The 19,973-nt window shown below is 37.8% G+C and overlaps 1 protein-coding gene across 6 annotated transcripts; it reads left to right on the forward strand.

Annotated features, from left to right (window-relative positions):
• The first annotated feature begins 2,741 nt into the window (after positions 1–2,741).
• Positions 2,742–18,985, forward strand: BST1 (bone marrow stromal cell antigen 1). 6 transcript variants are annotated; one of them, XR_003527582.1, is made up of 10 exons: positions 2,748–3,472; positions 7,222–7,351; positions 8,377–8,512; positions 8,989–9,071; positions 10,182–10,258; positions 10,891–10,983; positions 12,955–13,041; positions 13,532–13,591; positions 14,925–15,802; positions 18,975–18,985. XR_003527582.1 is itself a non-coding variant. In XM_027642948.1 (9 exons), the coding sequence occupies exons 1-9, from the start codon at positions 3,303–3,305 to the stop codon at positions 16,598–16,600; spliced, it is 951 nt and encodes a 316-aa protein (XP_027498749.1). In that variant the 5' UTR covers positions 2,742–3,302; the 3' UTR covers positions 16,601–16,914. The 6 variants fall into 6 exon arrangements, 2 of the variants coding, with proteins under 2 accessions (XP_027498749.1, XP_027498750.1); XR_003527583.1 differs by lacking the exon at positions 18,975–18,985 and adding an exon at positions 16,486–16,596 and having other exon boundaries at positions 14,925–15,113; XR_003527584.1 differs by lacking the exon at positions 18,975–18,985 and adding an exon at positions 16,486–16,571 and having other exon boundaries at positions 14,925–15,079.
• The last annotated feature ends 988 nt before the right edge of the window (positions 18,986–19,973 follow it).

Raw genomic sequence — 19,973 nt, forward strand, 5'->3', positions numbered from 1 at the left:
GACCTAGTGCCTGACTTGAAATCCTGCGCCTTGGCAGCGCTGAGTTAGTGGCTTGTGGATGTAAGGAAACAATTTGCAGAATCACAGAGGTTGGAGAAGAGCCCTGAGATCATCAAGTCCAACCTATGACCGAATACCACCGTGTCAACTGGACCGGGGCACCAAGTGCCAGATCCAGTCTTTCCTTAAACGCTTCCAGGGACAGTGACTTCACCATCTTCCCGGGCAGCCCGTTCCAATGCCCAATCACTGTTTCTGTGAATAAATCCCTCCTAATGTCCAACCTAAACCTCCCGTGGCACAGCTTAAGATTGTCCTCTCATCCTTTTACTACTTACCTGGGAGAAAAGGTTAACCCCCCCTGGCTGCAACCTCCTTTCAAAGAGCAATAAGGTCCCCCCTGAGCCTCCTGTTCTCCAGACTAAACACCCCCAGCTGCCTCAGCTGCTCTTCATAGGACTTGTGCTTCACACCCTGCACCAGCTTCACTGCCTTTCTCTAGACACACTCCAGCACCTCAGTGTCCTTCCTGAATTGAGGGCCCAGAACTGGATGCACTACTAGAGGTGTGGCCTCATCAAGAAAGGTCCTAGAAAAGCTATTTGTACATATAGCAGTCTAAAATTTACAGTACTGTTTTGTTGATATTGAGACAGCATTTCTGAAGGAAGACTTTATTTGTACTTTGCAGCAAAAGGGACAACTCCCAGTTGCCCAACCAGGAAACCATGAGAAGCTAGGAGCTGAAAGAAATCTGCTATGCTATAAAACACAGTCATTACAGAAACTGAACTAAATATGTGTGTTTACAGGAAGTAAAGGCAATGCTTCACTGAAATACACTGAGGAGATGACAACATCAGGACTAAAGCGGGTGTGGCAGATGAACTGGTGTTTGTGAGGGAAAATGTGTGATGGGTCCTAAACAAGGCTGCAGCGGGGAATCTGTGCCCAACTTTTTGCAGTATTTGTGCCAAATAACCAGAGTTAAATGTGTTTGTTTAACATCCAAGGCAAATGGACCAGGAACACCTGCTTGTGATACTCATATGCCCATTCAACATTTCGAAATAAGCAGGAACACTTGGCAGAATTGAGATCACACATGGATTTGACAAAAGGTGGAACTGTCAGCCAACATGGCAACATGTACTAAAATTGTCCACCAGTGTTGCAATGTGTAGTAAATGTCCCAAAAGTACATTGTCAAACAGAAAATAGATGGAGCAGGCCTTTCTGACTAAAAACTATTACTATAAAATATCTATGTTGCAGATATTAAATGTGTTAGAGCTAGCTACTTTATAGATGTAAGCAGTTAATTGTAAACACATTGAAATATTCTGAGCAAAGGCACATGAGTTTTTAGTCTAGTATTGCTCAACATACTAGTGCTGGAGAATAAAATGCTGGTAAAAGTAGTAAATAGTGACCGGAGAAGGAGTGATCATGTTATGAGGGTTATCTCGCTTACATGTGCACCATAATCTTTTTATCTCTTTATCTAAGGAAATGAGGCTTAAGCAATTGCAGTCTTGGGTGTTTCCTTTTCCATGCATGCTTTCCACCTCGATGGACTTTTGAACATGCTGGCCTACTTAATCATGTCTGCAAACATGTACAAACCTTGGAAGGTTGAATTCATACAACCTTGGGGGGGGGGAAGCAGTTACACATGTCAGCAGTTGCACAAGAAAAGGAAGGCAAAGCACAGGTGTTATGCAGCTGGCTAGCCAGTGCATGGTTATATTTACTGCTTGGCTAGTAAGCACACCTCTGGGTTTGGGCTTGAGCATGTCTTTCACAGAGAGTGTGTCACAGCACATAAGGGAGCAAGTGAGACTGGTGTTACTGCTGGAGGTAGAATCATGCACTGAAGACACAAACCCTTAAGAAACAATGTTTGAAGTTCAACGCTTACAGAGGAGCTTGGGAATATGAGGACTTTCAATGTCATGTTTCCAGGCCTAAAGCATGTAGTCATATAGAGTTGAGGTTATTCTGTCAGCAATTCATGCCTGAGTTGTAATAGAGGATTAACGTTCCCACCTGTTACACCTTCCTTCTGCTGAAAGTTACCACTCCTATCTGATAGAAAGAATGAGAATATGTAGGTTCCTCATCTTCCCAGGCTTCAGAATATAAACACATGCTGAATTTCATGGTTGTTTGGGTTAATATTCAGATTGTGAACTCGAATATCTCCAGAGCAGATATGCTGCCAATTTGGCTGACTCTGATTCATGGGCAATAACTTCTTCTAGGAGAGAGGGGCAGGGAGCAAGGGACAGTGATCTGCATACAAAGCATGAATTGACAGACCTGCCTTAGCAATGTGAGTCCATAGGCAAATTACTCGAAGGTTGAATTTTTTTTACTTTTTAAGGAAAAAAAATAGTGTGGTTGTATTTGCATACCACAGAATATTTACTCTGAAGATTAGATTAATTAATGTCATTTCTTGATCTAATGAAGTACTTAGGGAGAAGAACCTGGAGGAGAATAACAGTAAGCAGAAGTTGAAGAGATCTGTTTAGTGCACAGGATATGTGTCAATCCTTTTGCTTCTTGTTATGATTGATTCATGACTGCAAGGCAGTTTTGTTCATGAAGAGATGATACAAGTATCATCACACCAAAATGTTGCTCTCAGTATCCAGGGGAGAGATGGAAAAAAAAGCTGACTGATCTTACCCTTATGTGTGATACAAGATCACGAGGACTTGGGTATTTATGCTATCATTGCTATACTGGCATATTTTAGAGATTTTTTTTTTGTTTGTTCTTGATATGTATTTCAGCTTTTTTTTCAGCCATTAGAGAAATATGTGTAAAAAGTATAATCTTTCTAAAATTAAAAGAAACTGTTTAAAACATGTTGCTTGCAAGCACTTGTGATGGTTTAGGAAGGTGTAGCACAACAATGACTATTAAGTGAACCAAAGGCATCCTAAGTACTGAAGTGGTAGGGGTTTTTTTCCTCACTTTACTAGAATATATTGCAATTCTCCTTAGTTATCACCAGATGGCCTTGAAAGTCTCTTTTTTTCTAAAATAGGGAGCAGTGTAGACACAAGGAAGTGATGTATCCCTGTGGTGCAATCGTTCCAGGAAACAGTTGAGTTACAGTTCCCAGCAAGGTTTTGTTTTCCTCCAAACTTTTGTGCACAGAGCTAGAGCTGGAGCTAGTATTGACAATCTTAAATGTTAAGCCTGCTGGTTTCCTTTTAGATTGTATCATTTAACTCTCCTCTTTTTTTCACTCCCCCTGTTTTTTTTAAGAACTTGGATTACCAAGAATCATGATGATGAGCCTTTTTTTGCCTCTTTTACTTGTGTCTGTTCTGTTTATGAACAGCTTCTCAGAAGTGCAGGGAAGGAAATGGAAAGGTGAAGGTACAACTCAAAACCTGGAAAGTATTGCCATTGGAAGATGCTATGATTATATTAGAATTGTGAATCCTACTGTTGGGTAAGTTTTGATTGTTTCTGGATTAGTTTTTTATGTTCTGTACAAAATAGTTATTAGTCAGAAGCCTGATGTTATGCTTCTAGCCATGAAAGTGATCCTATTGCAGCCAATGTGCTTGTAGCTGCCTGGAAACAAAAAATGAATTTTTACAGGTGTCATATTTTAAGTAAAGTAGTGCAATTAAGGCAAGATTTTTAATCCTGCAATTTTTTATTTCACATTTCTCCCCTCCCCCTTACTGTTCTGTAAGGAGAACACCACACAGAGATGGCAGAGATAATGTGTCTGAAGTATCAAATCTGACAGTGCTCCTGCGAAGATCAGCTTTACCTTGCATGCCTTGTATGTCAGGTCGTGTAAGAAGGGAAACACCTCACTTTACAGCTATCTGTGGTACTGGATTAAACAGGAAACTGTTTAGCTCATCCACCTGAAAAAATCAGTAGTAATCAACTGCTCAAGTAGGATTATCCATGAGATTTCAATAGCTGTATCAATTATACAGAACTGGAGGTAAATCAAACACTTTGAGCACTTTTTCTGTCTTCTTTCCTTTGTAAGGGCTTCCATAAAAAGGGAAAAAAAATTAGGAAGAACAGTCTCCTGGAGTTCAACCCTTTATTCTGCAACTAAAATTTTGTCCTAGTAGTTTGCAGAGGTATTTGCAGAGGGGTCCTGGCTGGGTTACACATTGAATTGCTGCTGTCTGAAACAGGGCTAGATTATATTGCAAATATCACCTCCTTCCCCCAACATCCCTTTTTCAGTTTCTGTTGCAAAAGAGGAAGATACAGGACTGAAAACAGGTTGGTGGCTTTTAACAAAGGCAAAACTACACGTTTCTGCCCAATAACATTATTAACTTATCAGAAGCAATTTTTTTCAAGTTCCTCATGAAAGAAGAAATCACCTTAATGTAAATAACATAGTACGAGAATTTCAGCAGAACAGTTCAAGCTCAGCAAATTTATAAACATGTCACAGTGGAAGGTACAAATAAACTTTAACTATAGATTTCTACATATCTACAATTTAATATATATATATAATATGTATTATATAAAATATGTAAATTTAGTTAACAGTTGTGTAGGTAGTCTGATCTTGCAGTAGGGTCTACATAGGTAGAATTCCTATTGGACTTAGCAGATGTCACTTCATTTCTATCTGAAACAGAACATGACTAATAATATAAAATATGCTAAAATGAGCAACATAAAGGATAGAAATATTAACTTTATCGTTAACTGATTTGGACTTTTAATACAATATTCTTGAAAGTATTTCTATATGCCTCATGTTTATGATAGTATTGTGATCTAATTAATTCCTGTGACATTTTCACAATATAATTTTAAAATTGAGCAGTCTGAACACATTCATCAAAGTCTTTTTGTTCAGGATAGCATGAAGCCAGGCAGGCCATTGGGACCACTTTCCTGAATTAAGACCAAAAATGACATTATAAAAAGAAGAGCTACACAATTAATTTCATATAATGTGGGGGAGGGTTCTCTTTCTGTGAGGTCTATAAGCAAATAATGTAATCCAAACAAAATGAAAATTTCATATTGCACAGATGCAAAGCAGATACTCTTATTATTTATAGCCCTTTCTGTTCATTGCCTGTTTCTTAGTTGCCCCCAGGCTGGCTTTTACAGAGGCACGACCACCTGGATATGTTTTGCTTCTGAATTTATGTGCAAATACAATAATTCTCTAAAAATACTTTGCTAAGGTAAAGGAAGCTAGCAAGGCATGTCTTTACACTGCAACATAGTTAAAATGTAAAGATCTTTATAAAAACATAAGAAAAACTTTCTCTTACGTTATAACATGCAAAATGGCAGGTAAAGGATGCATTTTACAAAATGTAGAAGTGTAGGTAATGTAGAAGTGAGGAATTTGAACAAAGATCATATTTGAAATTTTCTAACAGGAGCATGCTGTATAACAAAAATGTTCCTGTAGTGCTTTTTCTCCACACGTGTTTATTTGTAATATATCATGGAAGTTTTGAAAACAATTTTTTTAACTGACTAGTATGAAATAAGTCTAATAGGACTCATTAATGTCTATTGAGATTAGAAGGAATTGTCCTGAACTGTATTCCTTCCCCACCCTGTAGTTTCAAAAAGTATTTTTGCCAGCTAAGAAATTTTGAGTATCAGAGCAGAATAATCCTTTTGATTTACAGGTTGTTCAAATCTGGATGAGAAGTCATGAAGAAAAAAAATGCAGTATGTGAATTAACCAGGAATTTACTGCAAGATTCAACTGTCAAGAAAGATATTAAAAGTTTCACTGATCATAACTTACAAGTACTGGCATGAGTGAGTGCTTACAGCAGAAAGCTCTTTAACAAAATAAGACAGAAACATACACAATTGTCAGAAGCTGAAGTATAACAGCTTGAAATCAGAAATAGGGCACAAATCCTTTTATCAAATAAATCTATTTAAACCTTGAAACTACTGATCAAGGATCATATTGCATCATATTGAATATTTTTGCGTAAAAATCCATATCTCCTTATGATATATAGGGAATTATTATATAGTTGTTGGAATCATGACCAGAGATTACTGTAAAATAATCTGTGGTACATTTCCTTCATGGAAGCTGCATAGCTCATCACAAGGAGTCCTTTAAAGTGTCTCCTTAAGGAATCTGTGCCAGCCAAAACCCTGCTGTCTATGGATGACATTAAATGAGCAAAACTCTCTAATGGCAAAGTTTGATTTACTTGTCTGGACTAGTGTTGTTTAAGCTAGAGCTTCGCAATTACAGCTGTTCAAGTTAGGAGTGCTGTATGCATTTAAAATAATTATTCTGTTGTGCAGCGAGTTCCTGGCATAAACCTTGTTACAGTGTTACATGGGAAAGGTACTGTGGAAAAGTGGTGAGAGCAGGAATTCCCTTTTTAATTACTACAAGCAGGTTCAGATCTGTGACAGATGAGATCCTGAAAATCCAGAGAGATAGGACACTTTCATCCCCAGATAGCCTGTCCTGTTCTTCCATGGGAGATTATTGTCTCCAAGACAGAGCTGACAGAAGGGAACTGCTGGAGTGTGCAGCAGTTTGTTTCGGGCCTCCTTTCAAGAGCACTTTAAATGCTGAATGATAACAATATTCTTGTAGCTCCTGCATAGTGACAGTGTGTTCCACGCAGTTCCACACTGGTCACTGTACTCATTCCAGCAAGGTAAAGCTGCACAGTCCTAGGGCCTATGCACACAAGGCATTTCTTTGTCAAAACCATTATTCTGCCATTGAAACTTTTTCAGCAACTCCTCCTGCACTTGAATCTGACATTTTGGGAGTAATAGGGCATTCCAGTAGTTTTACATATTTAGCAATGGTTTAGTTGAAATGGCTTTTTGAATCTGAAACATTTCAAAGAAAGCTGTTTTCTTTACTATTTCTACAGTGCTGGATAGCAAGCTTGCTGTATATATTCTACCTATGAAGATTTTTGTTGAATTACGATGTGTTTCTAATTCCACACTGTAAATGATAATATTTTCCTTGCTACTTCCTCCTAATCTGCTGCAGTTATGAGTCAGAAAAAGACAAGATCTATACACTCTTCCTGACCTACAATTTTTTTACCACCCTGACTTCAGTTTTCTATCTTAACCTTACAGATATTTTAATGTGGGAATTTGAAGAAGTTGGGAACAAATTACTTTCTTGCTCCGCTTTGAAAAAACAATTCTGCTGTTTGTTTGTTTCAATGATTACAGTGAGAAGAATTGTTCAGAGATATGGGAAGCATTTAAAAGTGCATTTATTAACAAGGATCCTTGCAGCATTCTACCTGAGGACTATGAATTATTTATCAACCTGTCATTGCACACAATTCCAGCTAACAAGGTAATGATTATTTATGTTAACTGTCCTTAGATATCCAACAGTTTTTCTATGACACAGTTCAAAATTGACCAAGAGTCATTATCTGGCTGACTTGTGAGTCATTCTTTCTGACCTGTCTGTAGTTTAAAAACTAGTCTCAGACTTCATAGCATTTTTCAATGTGTTTGGCTCCATTTATTTTATGCGGTAGCTTCTCAGCAACCTCTCTCTTTTTATACTACAAGGATCATCCTCCGTTTTTCCTGCTGTGCTGGGAGCTCTGACATAGTCCCTGAACTTCTACTTTTCCTCGAGTTAGGTGCTCTGCCTGCAAAGGGTGTGCCTGCTGTCATCTTTTGCTTCTACTCCTCACAGCCAAACCTCCTGGCAATGACATGTTAAACATTGACACACTAAACAAACATAAACAGAAATGAGATAAGATGTTATGTGCCAGAAAACAGTCAGGGTTTGATGTGCTGGCAATTGCAGAGAACTGTAATTGTGCAAGAGACAGGTTGTGCTTTAAAGCAGTTTTTCCTCAGCACAATTATTCCTCATCTCTAAATGTTATGAGTTAAACCAACAAATACTCCTGTCAACATAGCTTAATTCTTGAAGAGTTTCGCAAACACAGAAATAACAGCAAGATGTATGATTTTTTCACACCATAAGCCAACATAGCAATGTGAGAGAATTCTGGCAACATATATCTGGCTTATAAATATTTGTCCTCCCTTTTTCCTCCTTTTCCTAAACCTGCCTGCTGAGGCAGGCAAAGCTAGGCCTAACTACATTCAAAATAGGTCTATATCCCTTCCCATCAAGGTATGAGTGTTCCTCAAGTCTCTGGGGATCGGAATTTACACCTCTATAAAATAAAAAGTTTGTTCCTCTAAAGACAAGCTAACATTTCTGGTTATTAGTTGATTTTGAAAGAAATACCAAAACATGTTTTAAACTGTTTCGACACCCGATAATCTCATTGTGTCCTCGCCCAAGTGTCAGTACATATCTTCTTTTTTTTTTCCCCTATTTTTATATAGTCTCTCTTCTGGGAAAATAATCAGCTACTAGTCAATAGCTTTGCTGACAGAGGACGTCGCTACATGTCTGTGGGTGATACCCTGTTTGGCTTCTTTGGAGATTTCCTAAACTGGTGTGGGCAGGCAAACAGCTCTGGTAAGATAATGAGTGCTGTATTAAACATTTGTTTGTAAAACCACAATGGAGACTGAGTGCTGTGTTCTGCAAAAGCTAATTTTGCTCTTATCTGGTGAAAAATTAGGGATAGCTTCACTCTGGTATCATTTGAATATTTAACATTGCAGTCAAGGAGCATACAGTGAAATCTAAACAGTGCTGCAGTGGAGGTAAACCACCTTCTCAGTTCTCTCAACCTGGAGCTCGCTGCATCCCAGGAATAGAGTTAGATCCATTTCAAACAAATTTCTGAATCCACAGAATGTCACTGTTTGTGTAAACTGCAAAGGATGGAAAATTATTGAAAAAGTACAACAGTAAGCTTCCAGTGTCATGTCAAAAACTATGTTGTATGTTCAGTGAGTAATGAGCACATAAATTTACTTCCTTTCTAAACTCCTTTTTTACAGTCATTATCATATCTCTAATAGCACAAATCACATGCCTTCCTACAGGACTGGACTATGAATCCTGCCCTACTACGATGGAATGTGAAAACAATGCAGTGGATTCTTTCTGGAGGATGGCCTCAATCACTGTAAATAGTGCATTAGTGCTGACTTCATGCATTAGCCAGCGTGTCCTGGGTGGTTCAGGAAAACACTGCCGGCTCAAAACAGCTTTAAACCTGTAACTCTGCTAGATTATTTCTTCTGATACAAATACACTGTTTTAGACTGAATACAGTGTTTTAGCAAGAAGAACCTAACTTTCACCTTAGCTAGATAATGTGTTAAAATTCTGTGTTAGCGTTGTTAATATAAATCATATACTAAGCACAATAAGCACAATAGTTGTCTACTAATTGCAGGTTCAAAGTGATATTTGACAGCTTTGCTGTCAACCCTTTATTCACAGATCAAACCCAACACAGATTGCTAAAATGCTTTCTTCCTGTGCTGAAGAAACTATTTATAGGTGTGAGAAAATAGCTTAATTCATTGAATTAATCCACTGGCTGTTTAGTTCCTGTCCTTTCTCCTGAAATGATCTGCTAGGGTGCTAGTGTAGTAGTATTTTTGCAGTTCTGATATTCTTCTTGATAAAATTCTTTCTTTAGTCATTGTTGCTTGCAATAGAATAGTTTTGTGTGCAGTTTTGGTCACCCCAATATAAGAAAGATATTAAGCTATTAGAGAGAGTCCAAAGGAGGGCAACAAATATGGTGAAGAGCCTACAGGGAAAGCTATGTGAGGAGCAGCTGAGATCACTTGGTCTGTTCAGCCTGGAGAAGAGGAGACTGAGGAGAGACCTCACTGCAGTTACAACTTCCTTGCGAGGGGAAGAAGAGGGGCAGGCACTGATCTCTGTGGTGACCAGTGACAGGACCTAAGGGAATGGCCTGAAGTTGTGTCAGGGCAAGTTTAGGTTGGATATTAGAATAAGGTTCTTCACCCAGAGGGTGGTTGGGCACTGGAACAGGCTCCCCAGGGAAGTGGTCACAGCACCAAGCCTGATAAGAGTTCAAGAAGCATTTGGATGATACTCTCAGGCACATGGTGTGACTCTTGGGGATGGTCCTGTGCAGGGCCAAGAGTTGGACTCAATGATCCTTATGGGTCCCTTCCAACTCAGCATGTTCTGTGATTCTGTGATTCTGTAAAAAATCTGTAAGATGAGTTCTGGAAAACATTGTTATGTATTGCAGTATGCGAAGCACAGTTCAGGGGAGATACATGTCTTGTTGAATGGTTCTGCAGTCGGAGGAGCTTATCCACAGCCAAGGTAAGAAAACTGATTTATGTGTAGAAAATCTAATGACTACAAAAAAAAAAGGTCAGCCAGTTGTTTGAGTCTTCTGCTGCAAAAAGCATAGGAAATGTAGCTGAAAGAGCCTCATGCATCAAAGTCTGTTCAGTTGTGAGGACAATTCTTAATTGTCCCTAATTGAATGAATTAATATGAAATTGCTGGAAATTATGCTTTTGACTCCTGCATTTTACAAACTGCTGTGGCAAGCAGGATGAATGCTCTTTGAAAACTGCCTTCAAGTCAGTCAACATACTGTGGCAAAATGTTTATGCCTTCCAAAAGGTGAGCATTACAAAATTTCTTTTCAGCAGCATGTCCAAGGAGAGGGTATTGTTACAAGGACTGTGATTTCTGTCAGGCCTAGAGCAAACTTGGTAAATTCTATAGGGAAAGTTTTTTGTCCTGCTATTTCTTGACCTTTGAGGACATTCAGAATATGGATCATATTTTTCTAATCTGTGTTGAGCTCGATTGTATTTAGAAGATATAAAGTCAAGTAAGCCCATATGCTACAGCAGGATCAGAACCTTCATTAGCGTAAAGTACAAAAGACTAATTAATTTTCATGTTCTTTATGGTTCTAAATTTTTTTTTTCTTGAATCAGTTTTTTTGCAGATTATGAAATACCTAATCTCCAGAAAGACAAAATCTCACAAATTGTTATTTGGGTTGTGGATGATATTGAAGGACCAGATCTGTAAGTTAAATTTTCAAAAAAAATTTAATTTCTCCCTTTTGGACCTGTCTTTAAAATTTCACCTTATCTTTCCGTTTGATTATATTTGCATAGCACTTAGACTGAAGTATTTTAGATGCTTTCATGAACACAAAAGGCGCAGGCTGCCATTCCTAAAGAGTACAGAAATACCAGAATTAGACAAAATATAAATAAATTTTATCTGTAGTCAACTCTTGGTTAGATCTGTGTGTGTGGATCTCTGGATCTCAGACCTTCAGTGAAGATATAACTTGTACGGTTTTACTAAGAGTCAATCTGAATTTCAGATTAAGTGCTGACAAGAGATATTTCTTTCGCCTTGCCATATGCATTCTTTTCATTTTCACCTAAGTATTTGAAAAATTTGTAGAAGCAGATAAATGCCAACAGAGGGCTCTTTTTCTCTCAATAATTAATCCAGTAATAAAATGTAGACTTTAAAAATGTCTAATTTTGCTGGTAATTTAATTAAAACAAATGAATAAATAATAAACAAATAAAAGAGATCAGTCAGAACAGAATTGTCTGTTGGTAAATAGCCAAAGACCAAGTGACAATTTTCAATTGAAACCTAATGGAAAATAGATTCTGAAGTTAAAAAAATTAAATCATTAGGCTGGAAATTAGGCCTTGTTTGGCACTGATTAAAGGAAGAATTAAATAGTCTGTTCATTATAGCTTTTGTGGGAGTCGCTGCAAGTGTACATAGATGAATTGGGGGTACAGAACAGAGGAATTCAGTTTTGCAGGATCCCTGCAATTTAACATGGGGACACTTCATTGGTCTTAAAACTGCCCTGGCTGAAGAGGGCCAGAGAAATAGACTCAGATGTCACCATATCCACCACATGTGTCTGAATCCCAGGTGTCCTCTGCATTCTCGGGAGCATGAGGCTTCTCTTCTTGCTATTCAATGGTTTTTGGTTGCATCCATTCATTTTGTGTCATTTCCCTTTCACATCTCGTCTCTGCTCTTTGCTATCTCCTTTTGCTTCTTTTTCATTCAATTTTGGCATGGCCAAGCCAGACAACGAATTTTATCACAGTGCTCTGGAGTCTCCAAAACACAGTTCAGCCTTCCTCTCTAAATCAAAGAATGAAACCCTTTGAGAGGAAAAAAATCATACAGCTCATCTTTCCAAAAGTTGCCCATACTACAAAAAAAAGACAAGCACTGAAGATTAATTTATCTTTCAGTTAATGGATGCATGGAACTTTGTAGATTTTTATTAATTGCTTTCTACAATTATTTTATTGGTCCCCATATGTTTTCTGCAGTCTGCATACCAGCAGATAAGTAACACTAGCCTTAATACTTTATGTTGGTGCAAATTTAGAGGTCTCAGCAGGTTCTGTACTATGCTAAACTTTCTTACGCTGATTGGACCACAAATTAAAAATCAGTGCTAGAAACAGAAGCTGTATTTAGGATTGTTTCTGGATTTTTTCATTCTCTGTGTTTTTCTATTGTTCAATATTCAAGAGAGAGAACAAGCCTCTAACAAAAAGAGTATTTCTGTTTTGTTATAACCAACAGGTTATAATTCTGTTTTATTATAACCAATTATAAAGACAGTAGAATCAACTTTAGCACTACCTAAATAGTTACCAAAGAATATTGCAAATGAAACATTTAATATTTTACAAAGTTATTTAGCTCTTTTTCTGTCTAGTCAAATGTTAAAGGTGGGATTATTGGTTAATAGAATCTGAAAATGCTATACTGGCTGAAGCTAATCTTGTAGGCTGCAAACTAAGTATAAAATGTGAGACAACTGTAATGTAAGTAAATGAAACATTACAATTAGCAATGTACACCATTATTCTGGAGGTGCTATGGAATATAGAAGAGGCAAAGTAATGGGGATTTACTTTACTAATTCCATCAAGTTCTGTAAAGGAAATTATATAACAAAAGACTTGCAATAATATTGAAATCCTCTCTCACAGAGATTCCTGTGGAATCCGCAGTGTAAAGACATTAGAAACCAGGCTGAAAACCCTTGGTTATAATGTCACGTGCACTGACAATTACAAGTAAGTGAAAATCCTTTATTAATATGGTGTATTTGCAGAAGTACCTTATCTATTTGATTCTTACTTTTCGATACTTTAATGCCATTAATGTTGTGTCTTCAGGAGAGACTGATATATGTTGGAGGGGCAATGTCACATTTTTTAGACTTTTTTGCCTGTGAATTGAGCAAAACACTGCATTGTGTTGTATAATTAGATGAAACATTGTACTCAATATCAGACACAGAATATGGCCTCATATTCCACTTCACTGTAAAATCTTTATTTGGATTGAAAATCTAAGCACCAGTTAAAACCAGTATTGCATGTCTGCAGGATTATTAGATATTCATAGTAGGATTCACAGCTCTAGTTATTCCCAGTAGATTTTAAGAAAATTTAATTGAAGGGAAGCTTTAGACATGACAATACTGTGAGTTTGTTTCATTTTTTCATTGGTTTTCCTCAGTTTTCTGCCTGAAAAATACTAAATAAATTGATATCTTCACAGGTCTGTAGTGTTCTTACTCTGCTTGGATTATCCTGATAATTCTAAGTGTGCCATCCCATCGTAAGTAAAAGAAGTTCAATCCATCCTCAGTGTCCTTACAGTCAAATAAGCAATGCAGAAGTCAACAGTTCAACAGATCCAACCTCTACCATCTATTATATATAATCAATATAAAATATACAGTATTCTTCAATTTATTACTTACTGTGCCTTGAGTAAGCTGTCTCTCTTTGCAAATTGTACAGAATTGTCTGTGAGCACCTGCTGTTCAAAATTAGGGATTAATGAGTTCTCATCAATCACACAGTAATACTGTATATGATTCATGGCATGAATGAAGTTTGTACATATCACTGTTCTGGTGCAAAATCTACTACAAATTTGAAATTGCTTTATTAATATTGTTCCTTGAATAATGAAGTTGTAGGTCAAATGACAGCACATTTCTCCAGCTGCTGGAACTAAAGGTCTAAATTTTGAGGAAGTTTCTTTTTCATCTTCCATTTTGTATGAAACTCAATTTCTACATTTCAACATATTTAGCTTGGGCCCAATGCATTTACCTTGGGCCTTACCTAGCAGGGTATCTGCAGAGGTGCAGTTTACATCCAGGACACAACTTTTTTAATTAGCAATCATCATTCCAAAACTAGCTTTTAATATTTTCCCATTTTATAATTATTTTAATTTATTATATAAAGAGAATTAAAATAATTTATTATGTATTTCAGTGATTTACAGTAAAGACTGTTGTTTTCAATTGTGACTAGTTTTCTTAATCTATATGCTGTTGCATGTTTAGGTACACATAAGATACTTGAACTTCTGCTATGAAAGATCTTACTTGCTGTCCCCAGTTATGACAACAGAGAGGTGCAAGTGCTGCTTGCCTCCCTCTGGGGAGGGGCAGTAGTGCTTCATGCAGTATAGAAAAGTAGATGTATATCATTCTCTGTAACATATGTTCAGCTTTTAATGCACCCTTACAGAGAAAGTGAGTACTCTGTTGTTGCTGGTCACTGTAAACTTTTACTCATCTTGTCATGCAACTCATCTTCTCACATCCAAATTATATCCTAGCACCAAGCTATAAATATTATGAAAACAGACTCCTTCTAGGGAGTAGATCATAGGACAGGCTTCCAGTCCCATTAAGGTTTTTGTTTGTTACAAAATGCCACTTGCACGGTGGATTAAAATAGGGTTTCCCTGTTCTGCCACTGAATGGTAAGGCTTTTGTTCACATGTCAAAGGAAAGTATATTTATCCCATGAAAAATCATAGCTGTAAATGTAGTGACAATATTAACAAACTGGAGGAAAAAGCACTTTACAGGACTTAAAAAAAATATAATATTGTGACCTGTTAACAGAAGATTTTTCTCCTCTACCAGGTTTTAAACCATTTCCCTCAAAGTTTTGTGGTGTATGTTCCTCAGCTGAGAAAACCTGGATGAGAAGGCTTATGGAAACCATTAATGTCTTTTTCTTTTCAACTAAGGGATGAGCATACCAGTTCTGCAGCATTACTACATAGTGCTTGCAGTATGTAAGCAGCCACCCCTTCTCTTCCATCCATGCCGGTACTTAAAGTAACATAATACCTGGCATTTTCTAAGCATCAGTCTCATGCTCTCATGGGATAATTATTAACCAACTCAGATATGATCATCCTCCTTAAGAAAACTTTCCTTGCTTGTTTCCTTCCTGAGCATGCTATTCCCTCCTGTATGCATGGCACTGTAATAGGTTTGATTTACTTCATATCTGCACTATCCAAAATCAAGACAGAGCTTCCCAATCAGAATGCTAAACTATCATTGCCTCTCCCTGAAATTTAAGTAACTAAAGTGCTTCAAGCCAATGAATACTTAACACTGTTCCCCAAATCACTTACTTCTCTGCAATAAATAACATCTCCATTGAAATTAACTGCCCTTTCACAAAGTCTTAAGCAAATGCGTACAAATTATTTGATGATTACCTTCTTAGGTGTGGTTTTTTCTGTGGAGGGATGTGTTGGTTCATTAACTGACATGGGAGCAGTCTGGACAGTAGGGGTATCACTATGAAGAGCATGTATCTGTTAGGAAAAGGTTTGCCTTGCAGAGTATGTGCACTCAGTGTACACTCAGTGTACTCAGAGAAACAGGCATTGCAGGCTCTGCTGTATCCCCTTTCCTGAGGCATTTTAGCTGTTACAAGGCTGATAGCTGCCTTCTTACCCTGCAGAGAATAGTGTCCCGAGCCCAAAACTACCAGAGTTGGGCAAGTGACAACTCCTGTTACACTGGCATAGCAAAGGAGAGGGATGGGTCAGGGTAGCAGAGGGATGGCCTAGAACGTGCTTTAATGTACTTGGGGCTTCTTGGGTATTGGTAGTGCCCCTCAGTTCCTCTCCAGACTTGAATTATGTTTTTGCTGAGTCAAATTTGGACTTTGGCTTGTTTAGTTGACACTCTGACTTTTGAAGAAAACTTGTAAGTAAAAACTAACCACTAGATGGCATAGATGGCTTATAAACAGAAGCAGGAAGGAAGCCAGATGCAACCTATTAGTAGTGGTATTTATTACTTGCATTGTTGCAGTGTCAGAGAGACTTAGAAATGATCTGGATACTGCTTTATCAAATGCTGTGAAAATACAGTCCTACAGGACCACTGCTAGAAGACCTCTATAAAATCACAAGCATAAGGCCAGAGATAGTAAATGAAGAGGGAGAGGCAAGAAGGCTCAGGTGTAAAGGTAGAAAGGAGCGTTCCCAGGATATTCCAAAGCTACTTAGTTTATAAAATCATGACAGCCAGAGAGAATCTGTTAGCTAGCTTGTATGAAGAAACTTCTAGTTTAGCACTTGGACCACGAACTTCATCCTTGGCAACAAACCCCTGATATTTAAAAGAATCCTAACTCAGCTCTGTGCTGTGAACATCCTGTTTGTTTTCTCTTCTTCAGATCTGCACCAGCAGCACAAAGAGGACCTATATCTTCAGACAGAGGAGGCAGCTGGAACAAGCTCATGTTTGTTTCTTTTGTAGGCTTTTTGTTCAGATTTGCTTTAGTGTACTAAGTTAATCAAATTAATCCATATCCTCTGTTTGCCTTAGCTGACTATAAATTTGCCTTCAACTAATTTCTAACTGCAGTTTCATCCTGCATCTGGGACTGGCAAACCTGCATATTAAAACTTTGCATACTAGATACCAACTTCTTTTAGTATCAAAAATTAACCTGCTGATGCTAGAAAGCCTCACCCTTCATTTCCTTCTCTTGATTAGAAGAAATGCATTGCTATTTCCTCTTATCTTTGTTCTCCAGAATTACACAAGAATAATACATTCTGTTCACATATTTCAGAAGGAAAATTAAAGTATACCTGTTGTACATCATCCGCACAGATAACTTGTTTATAAAAACATCCTAGCATTTGGCCTTGTGAACTTAAGTGGCTGACTGTCATGTTTTGGGAAAGGGAAATACGAATTCAGATAGGAGAGGTCTTAGATTTCTCACTTGAGACAAGGTACAATAGGTAAGACAGCAGAAAATTAAACTCATTTTCATAAGTGGTCCAGCACTTGGGCCAAACTTACCTGAAACTGTTGTACAGTAAGATTCTGGCTTCCATACTTGCATACAGTATTTTACCATATGATATTGATTGCTTTGTCATCCACACAGCTGTTCCTGGCCACTGGGTAGCAAATAGTCAGAAATACCAGGTCTAGAAAGTTCCACAGTTTTTCTACTATGATGTGATTTATGGTATATCATATTCAGACAAGAACATGCCAAGTCAGACATTGGCCTGCTTGCAGTGAACTCAGTCAGCATGCTTCAGAACATACTGAGGAGAGAGCAGATGCCATTCTGAAGGTTTCTTGAGTTACTTTTATGAATTATGTTAGTGTTCCAGCTAGATACTCTTCTAAATCACCAGCTAAACATCCAGCTACCAAGATGCCACATAAATCTTCAGAAAAAAAATAGTCATTCTACTAGAGAATAATTTTATGTAGAATTTTGTTGCACGTTCTGTGCTAGCTTCTGTATTATTTATTTGTGTTTATATTAACTGGTTGCCAGGAAACTGGGATAGGATATTGCTGTTATCTGAGTGAATCCGATTTAGGGCTCCATAGTAGATTTACATCCTTTCACTCCCTGTTACATCCTATTCTCCCTGATACAACTATATCATGTTGTATCTAAAATATGTTGTTGTTGCTTATTTGTCTTGCTTCCATTCATGTAATAATCCTTAATTTGGTTTTAATGCAAATCCCTTTATATTACACACATAGTTGGGTTTGCCTGTGTCACAGCTGTTTAGTCTTCAGCTTGAAGGATTTTTGTGTCTGTTTCAAACCCAAAAAAGTACTGAAAATGCAGAAGTACTGAAATCAGAAGTCACAGACCTTTGAAAATCTGGGCTGCAGTATGCCTCAGAATTGCTCCCTATCTATGCTGTAACATTAGTCTTTTGATTGGTTCTTTCAACATCCTCCTCACTTTTATTGCTTGTTTGTTGCTGTCTTTAACAGCAGCTGCCAGAATAATAAGAGAGCTATCTGTCTGTAACACAATCACATCTCAGATAACTAAATCCAAGCAATTTTGATCAATCTTCTATTTGCCCACAGCAGGTCACATCATGACACAATTTGAGCCACAGGCTGTAGAGACAGTGCATATGAGGCTCACAGTTAGGTGTCCAAGCCATCATCAGGGCTAGTGTTGGCCTCCCTATTGACCTGGGCATGACAGTGTGTGGGGACTCAGAGAATAGCTTAAAGCACAAGCCATGTGCCTCTTAGGCAACTTCCATCTGTATGCCAAGCATCCCAGCTGGCCAACTTTTGCTTTCCAGCTTATGAAAGCTTTTCACCTCTACTGCAATCCACTCCAGCAGCAGTCAGTTCTGGCCATTACATATGACACCAAATACACTGTAGGAAGTTTTAAGTAATTCTGTTTTGAAAAAAAAAAATAATTAAAATACAAAGTAGGAGATAGCTACAATTCAAACAATTGAGGTTATTTACTGCATAACCTTGTATCAAGAACAACACACTCAGTACTTCTTGCAGTGTTTTCTCATTTCTAATGTTCTTACCTCTTTTCCTATTACTTCAACTCAGTAGCAAAGACAGCAATTTTTTTTCTCCAATACCTGTTCAATAATGCGTCTCAAAGCTGCAGGAGAAAATTGGGAAGATCTGTAAAGATTTTTAGCTAACCAACTAATATAGATGGGTGGGGGAAAAAAAGCAAAGTTCTAGATGCATAGGTTTCCTGAGATCTTAGAGGCAGCACATTTCAAATTGAGTGTGAATTGTTTGTTCTGCATTTAATATAATGTTTTTAATCTGTGTGAAAGAACAGTGTGACTGGCATATCAGAAGCAGAGAGGCAGAAGTGTCAGCAAAGCAAGAAACAATAAGGTCATTTGTTACTCCCAGAAAGAGGGAGAGACAGGAACAAATCTTTTTTTATTTCTACATCTACAAACGATGTGAATAGTACTGTTTACACATATATGTTACACTTACGTGGTGACAATCAGCTAGGTGTGCCTGTGCTCTGTCTTGAACACCCAGTAAATGCTCTGGTTAGCAATGTCTCATGTAACAACTGTGCCAAATTTGGAGAAATCATACTGTCCAAAAAGCACCTGCCCTTCTCTGTAAACTCATGCAAGCTTGGTAATGTTCACCCGGGTACTTCAAATACGTATACATCTGCTCATACCTGCTCTGTCTATTTTTAAATGCAAACTCTTGAGTGCTCTGGAGTAAGAAGTTATGAGAATAAAGCAAGGACAACTTGATCACCTCTCTGCCCTTTTTATACTGCTGGTGTTTATTTTTGTCATATTGGCCTTGATGTGATATCCAGCTGACATGAATACGTTTTCAATCAGCAATCTTAAATGTAGTGAAATGTGACCTGAAACCTAAGAATTTTCATAATACCTATTGTTCCATGAAAACTAGCTCTTTCTCAATTGAATTAGCTAGAAATAATTCTGATGTATTTTGCTTCAACAGTGTGAAGTGGAAGAAGGGTGCTTTTAGCAGAGCCAAGAAGTTTGGTTTAAAATAGCTCAGTATGGGGAGGCACAGTATCTTAATTTAGCCAAATGTTAGGGTGGCTCAAACACTTCACAAGTTTTTTTTGATTTTCAAGTTTTTCCTAATTCCAGCTTCTGCCCAGTCTAAATTTACTTGCTGTTTTATGTAAGAGGCGAAGAATGTAATCTGCCAAATTTTGTTTATAATGTGCAGGCATCTGATTTCCTGCAGTTTTCTACAAATTATGAGGGCAAGCTTAGAGAAGACCCTCATTCCCTTACTACAGCAGCGCAGTTCCAGCGCAGGCTGGCAGGGAGAGTGCTGAGGGAAATTGGAGCCTGGTAGTGTGGCACATATGTACCCTCACAC

The sequence above is a fragment of the Corapipo altera genome, unplaced genomic scaffold, assembly GCF_003945725.1.
Source record: "Corapipo altera isolate COAL_440 unplaced genomic scaffold, ASM394572v1 22, whole genome shotgun sequence".
NCBI classification, from domain to species: Eukaryota; Metazoa; Chordata; class Aves; order Passeriformes; family Pipridae; genus Corapipo; species Corapipo altera.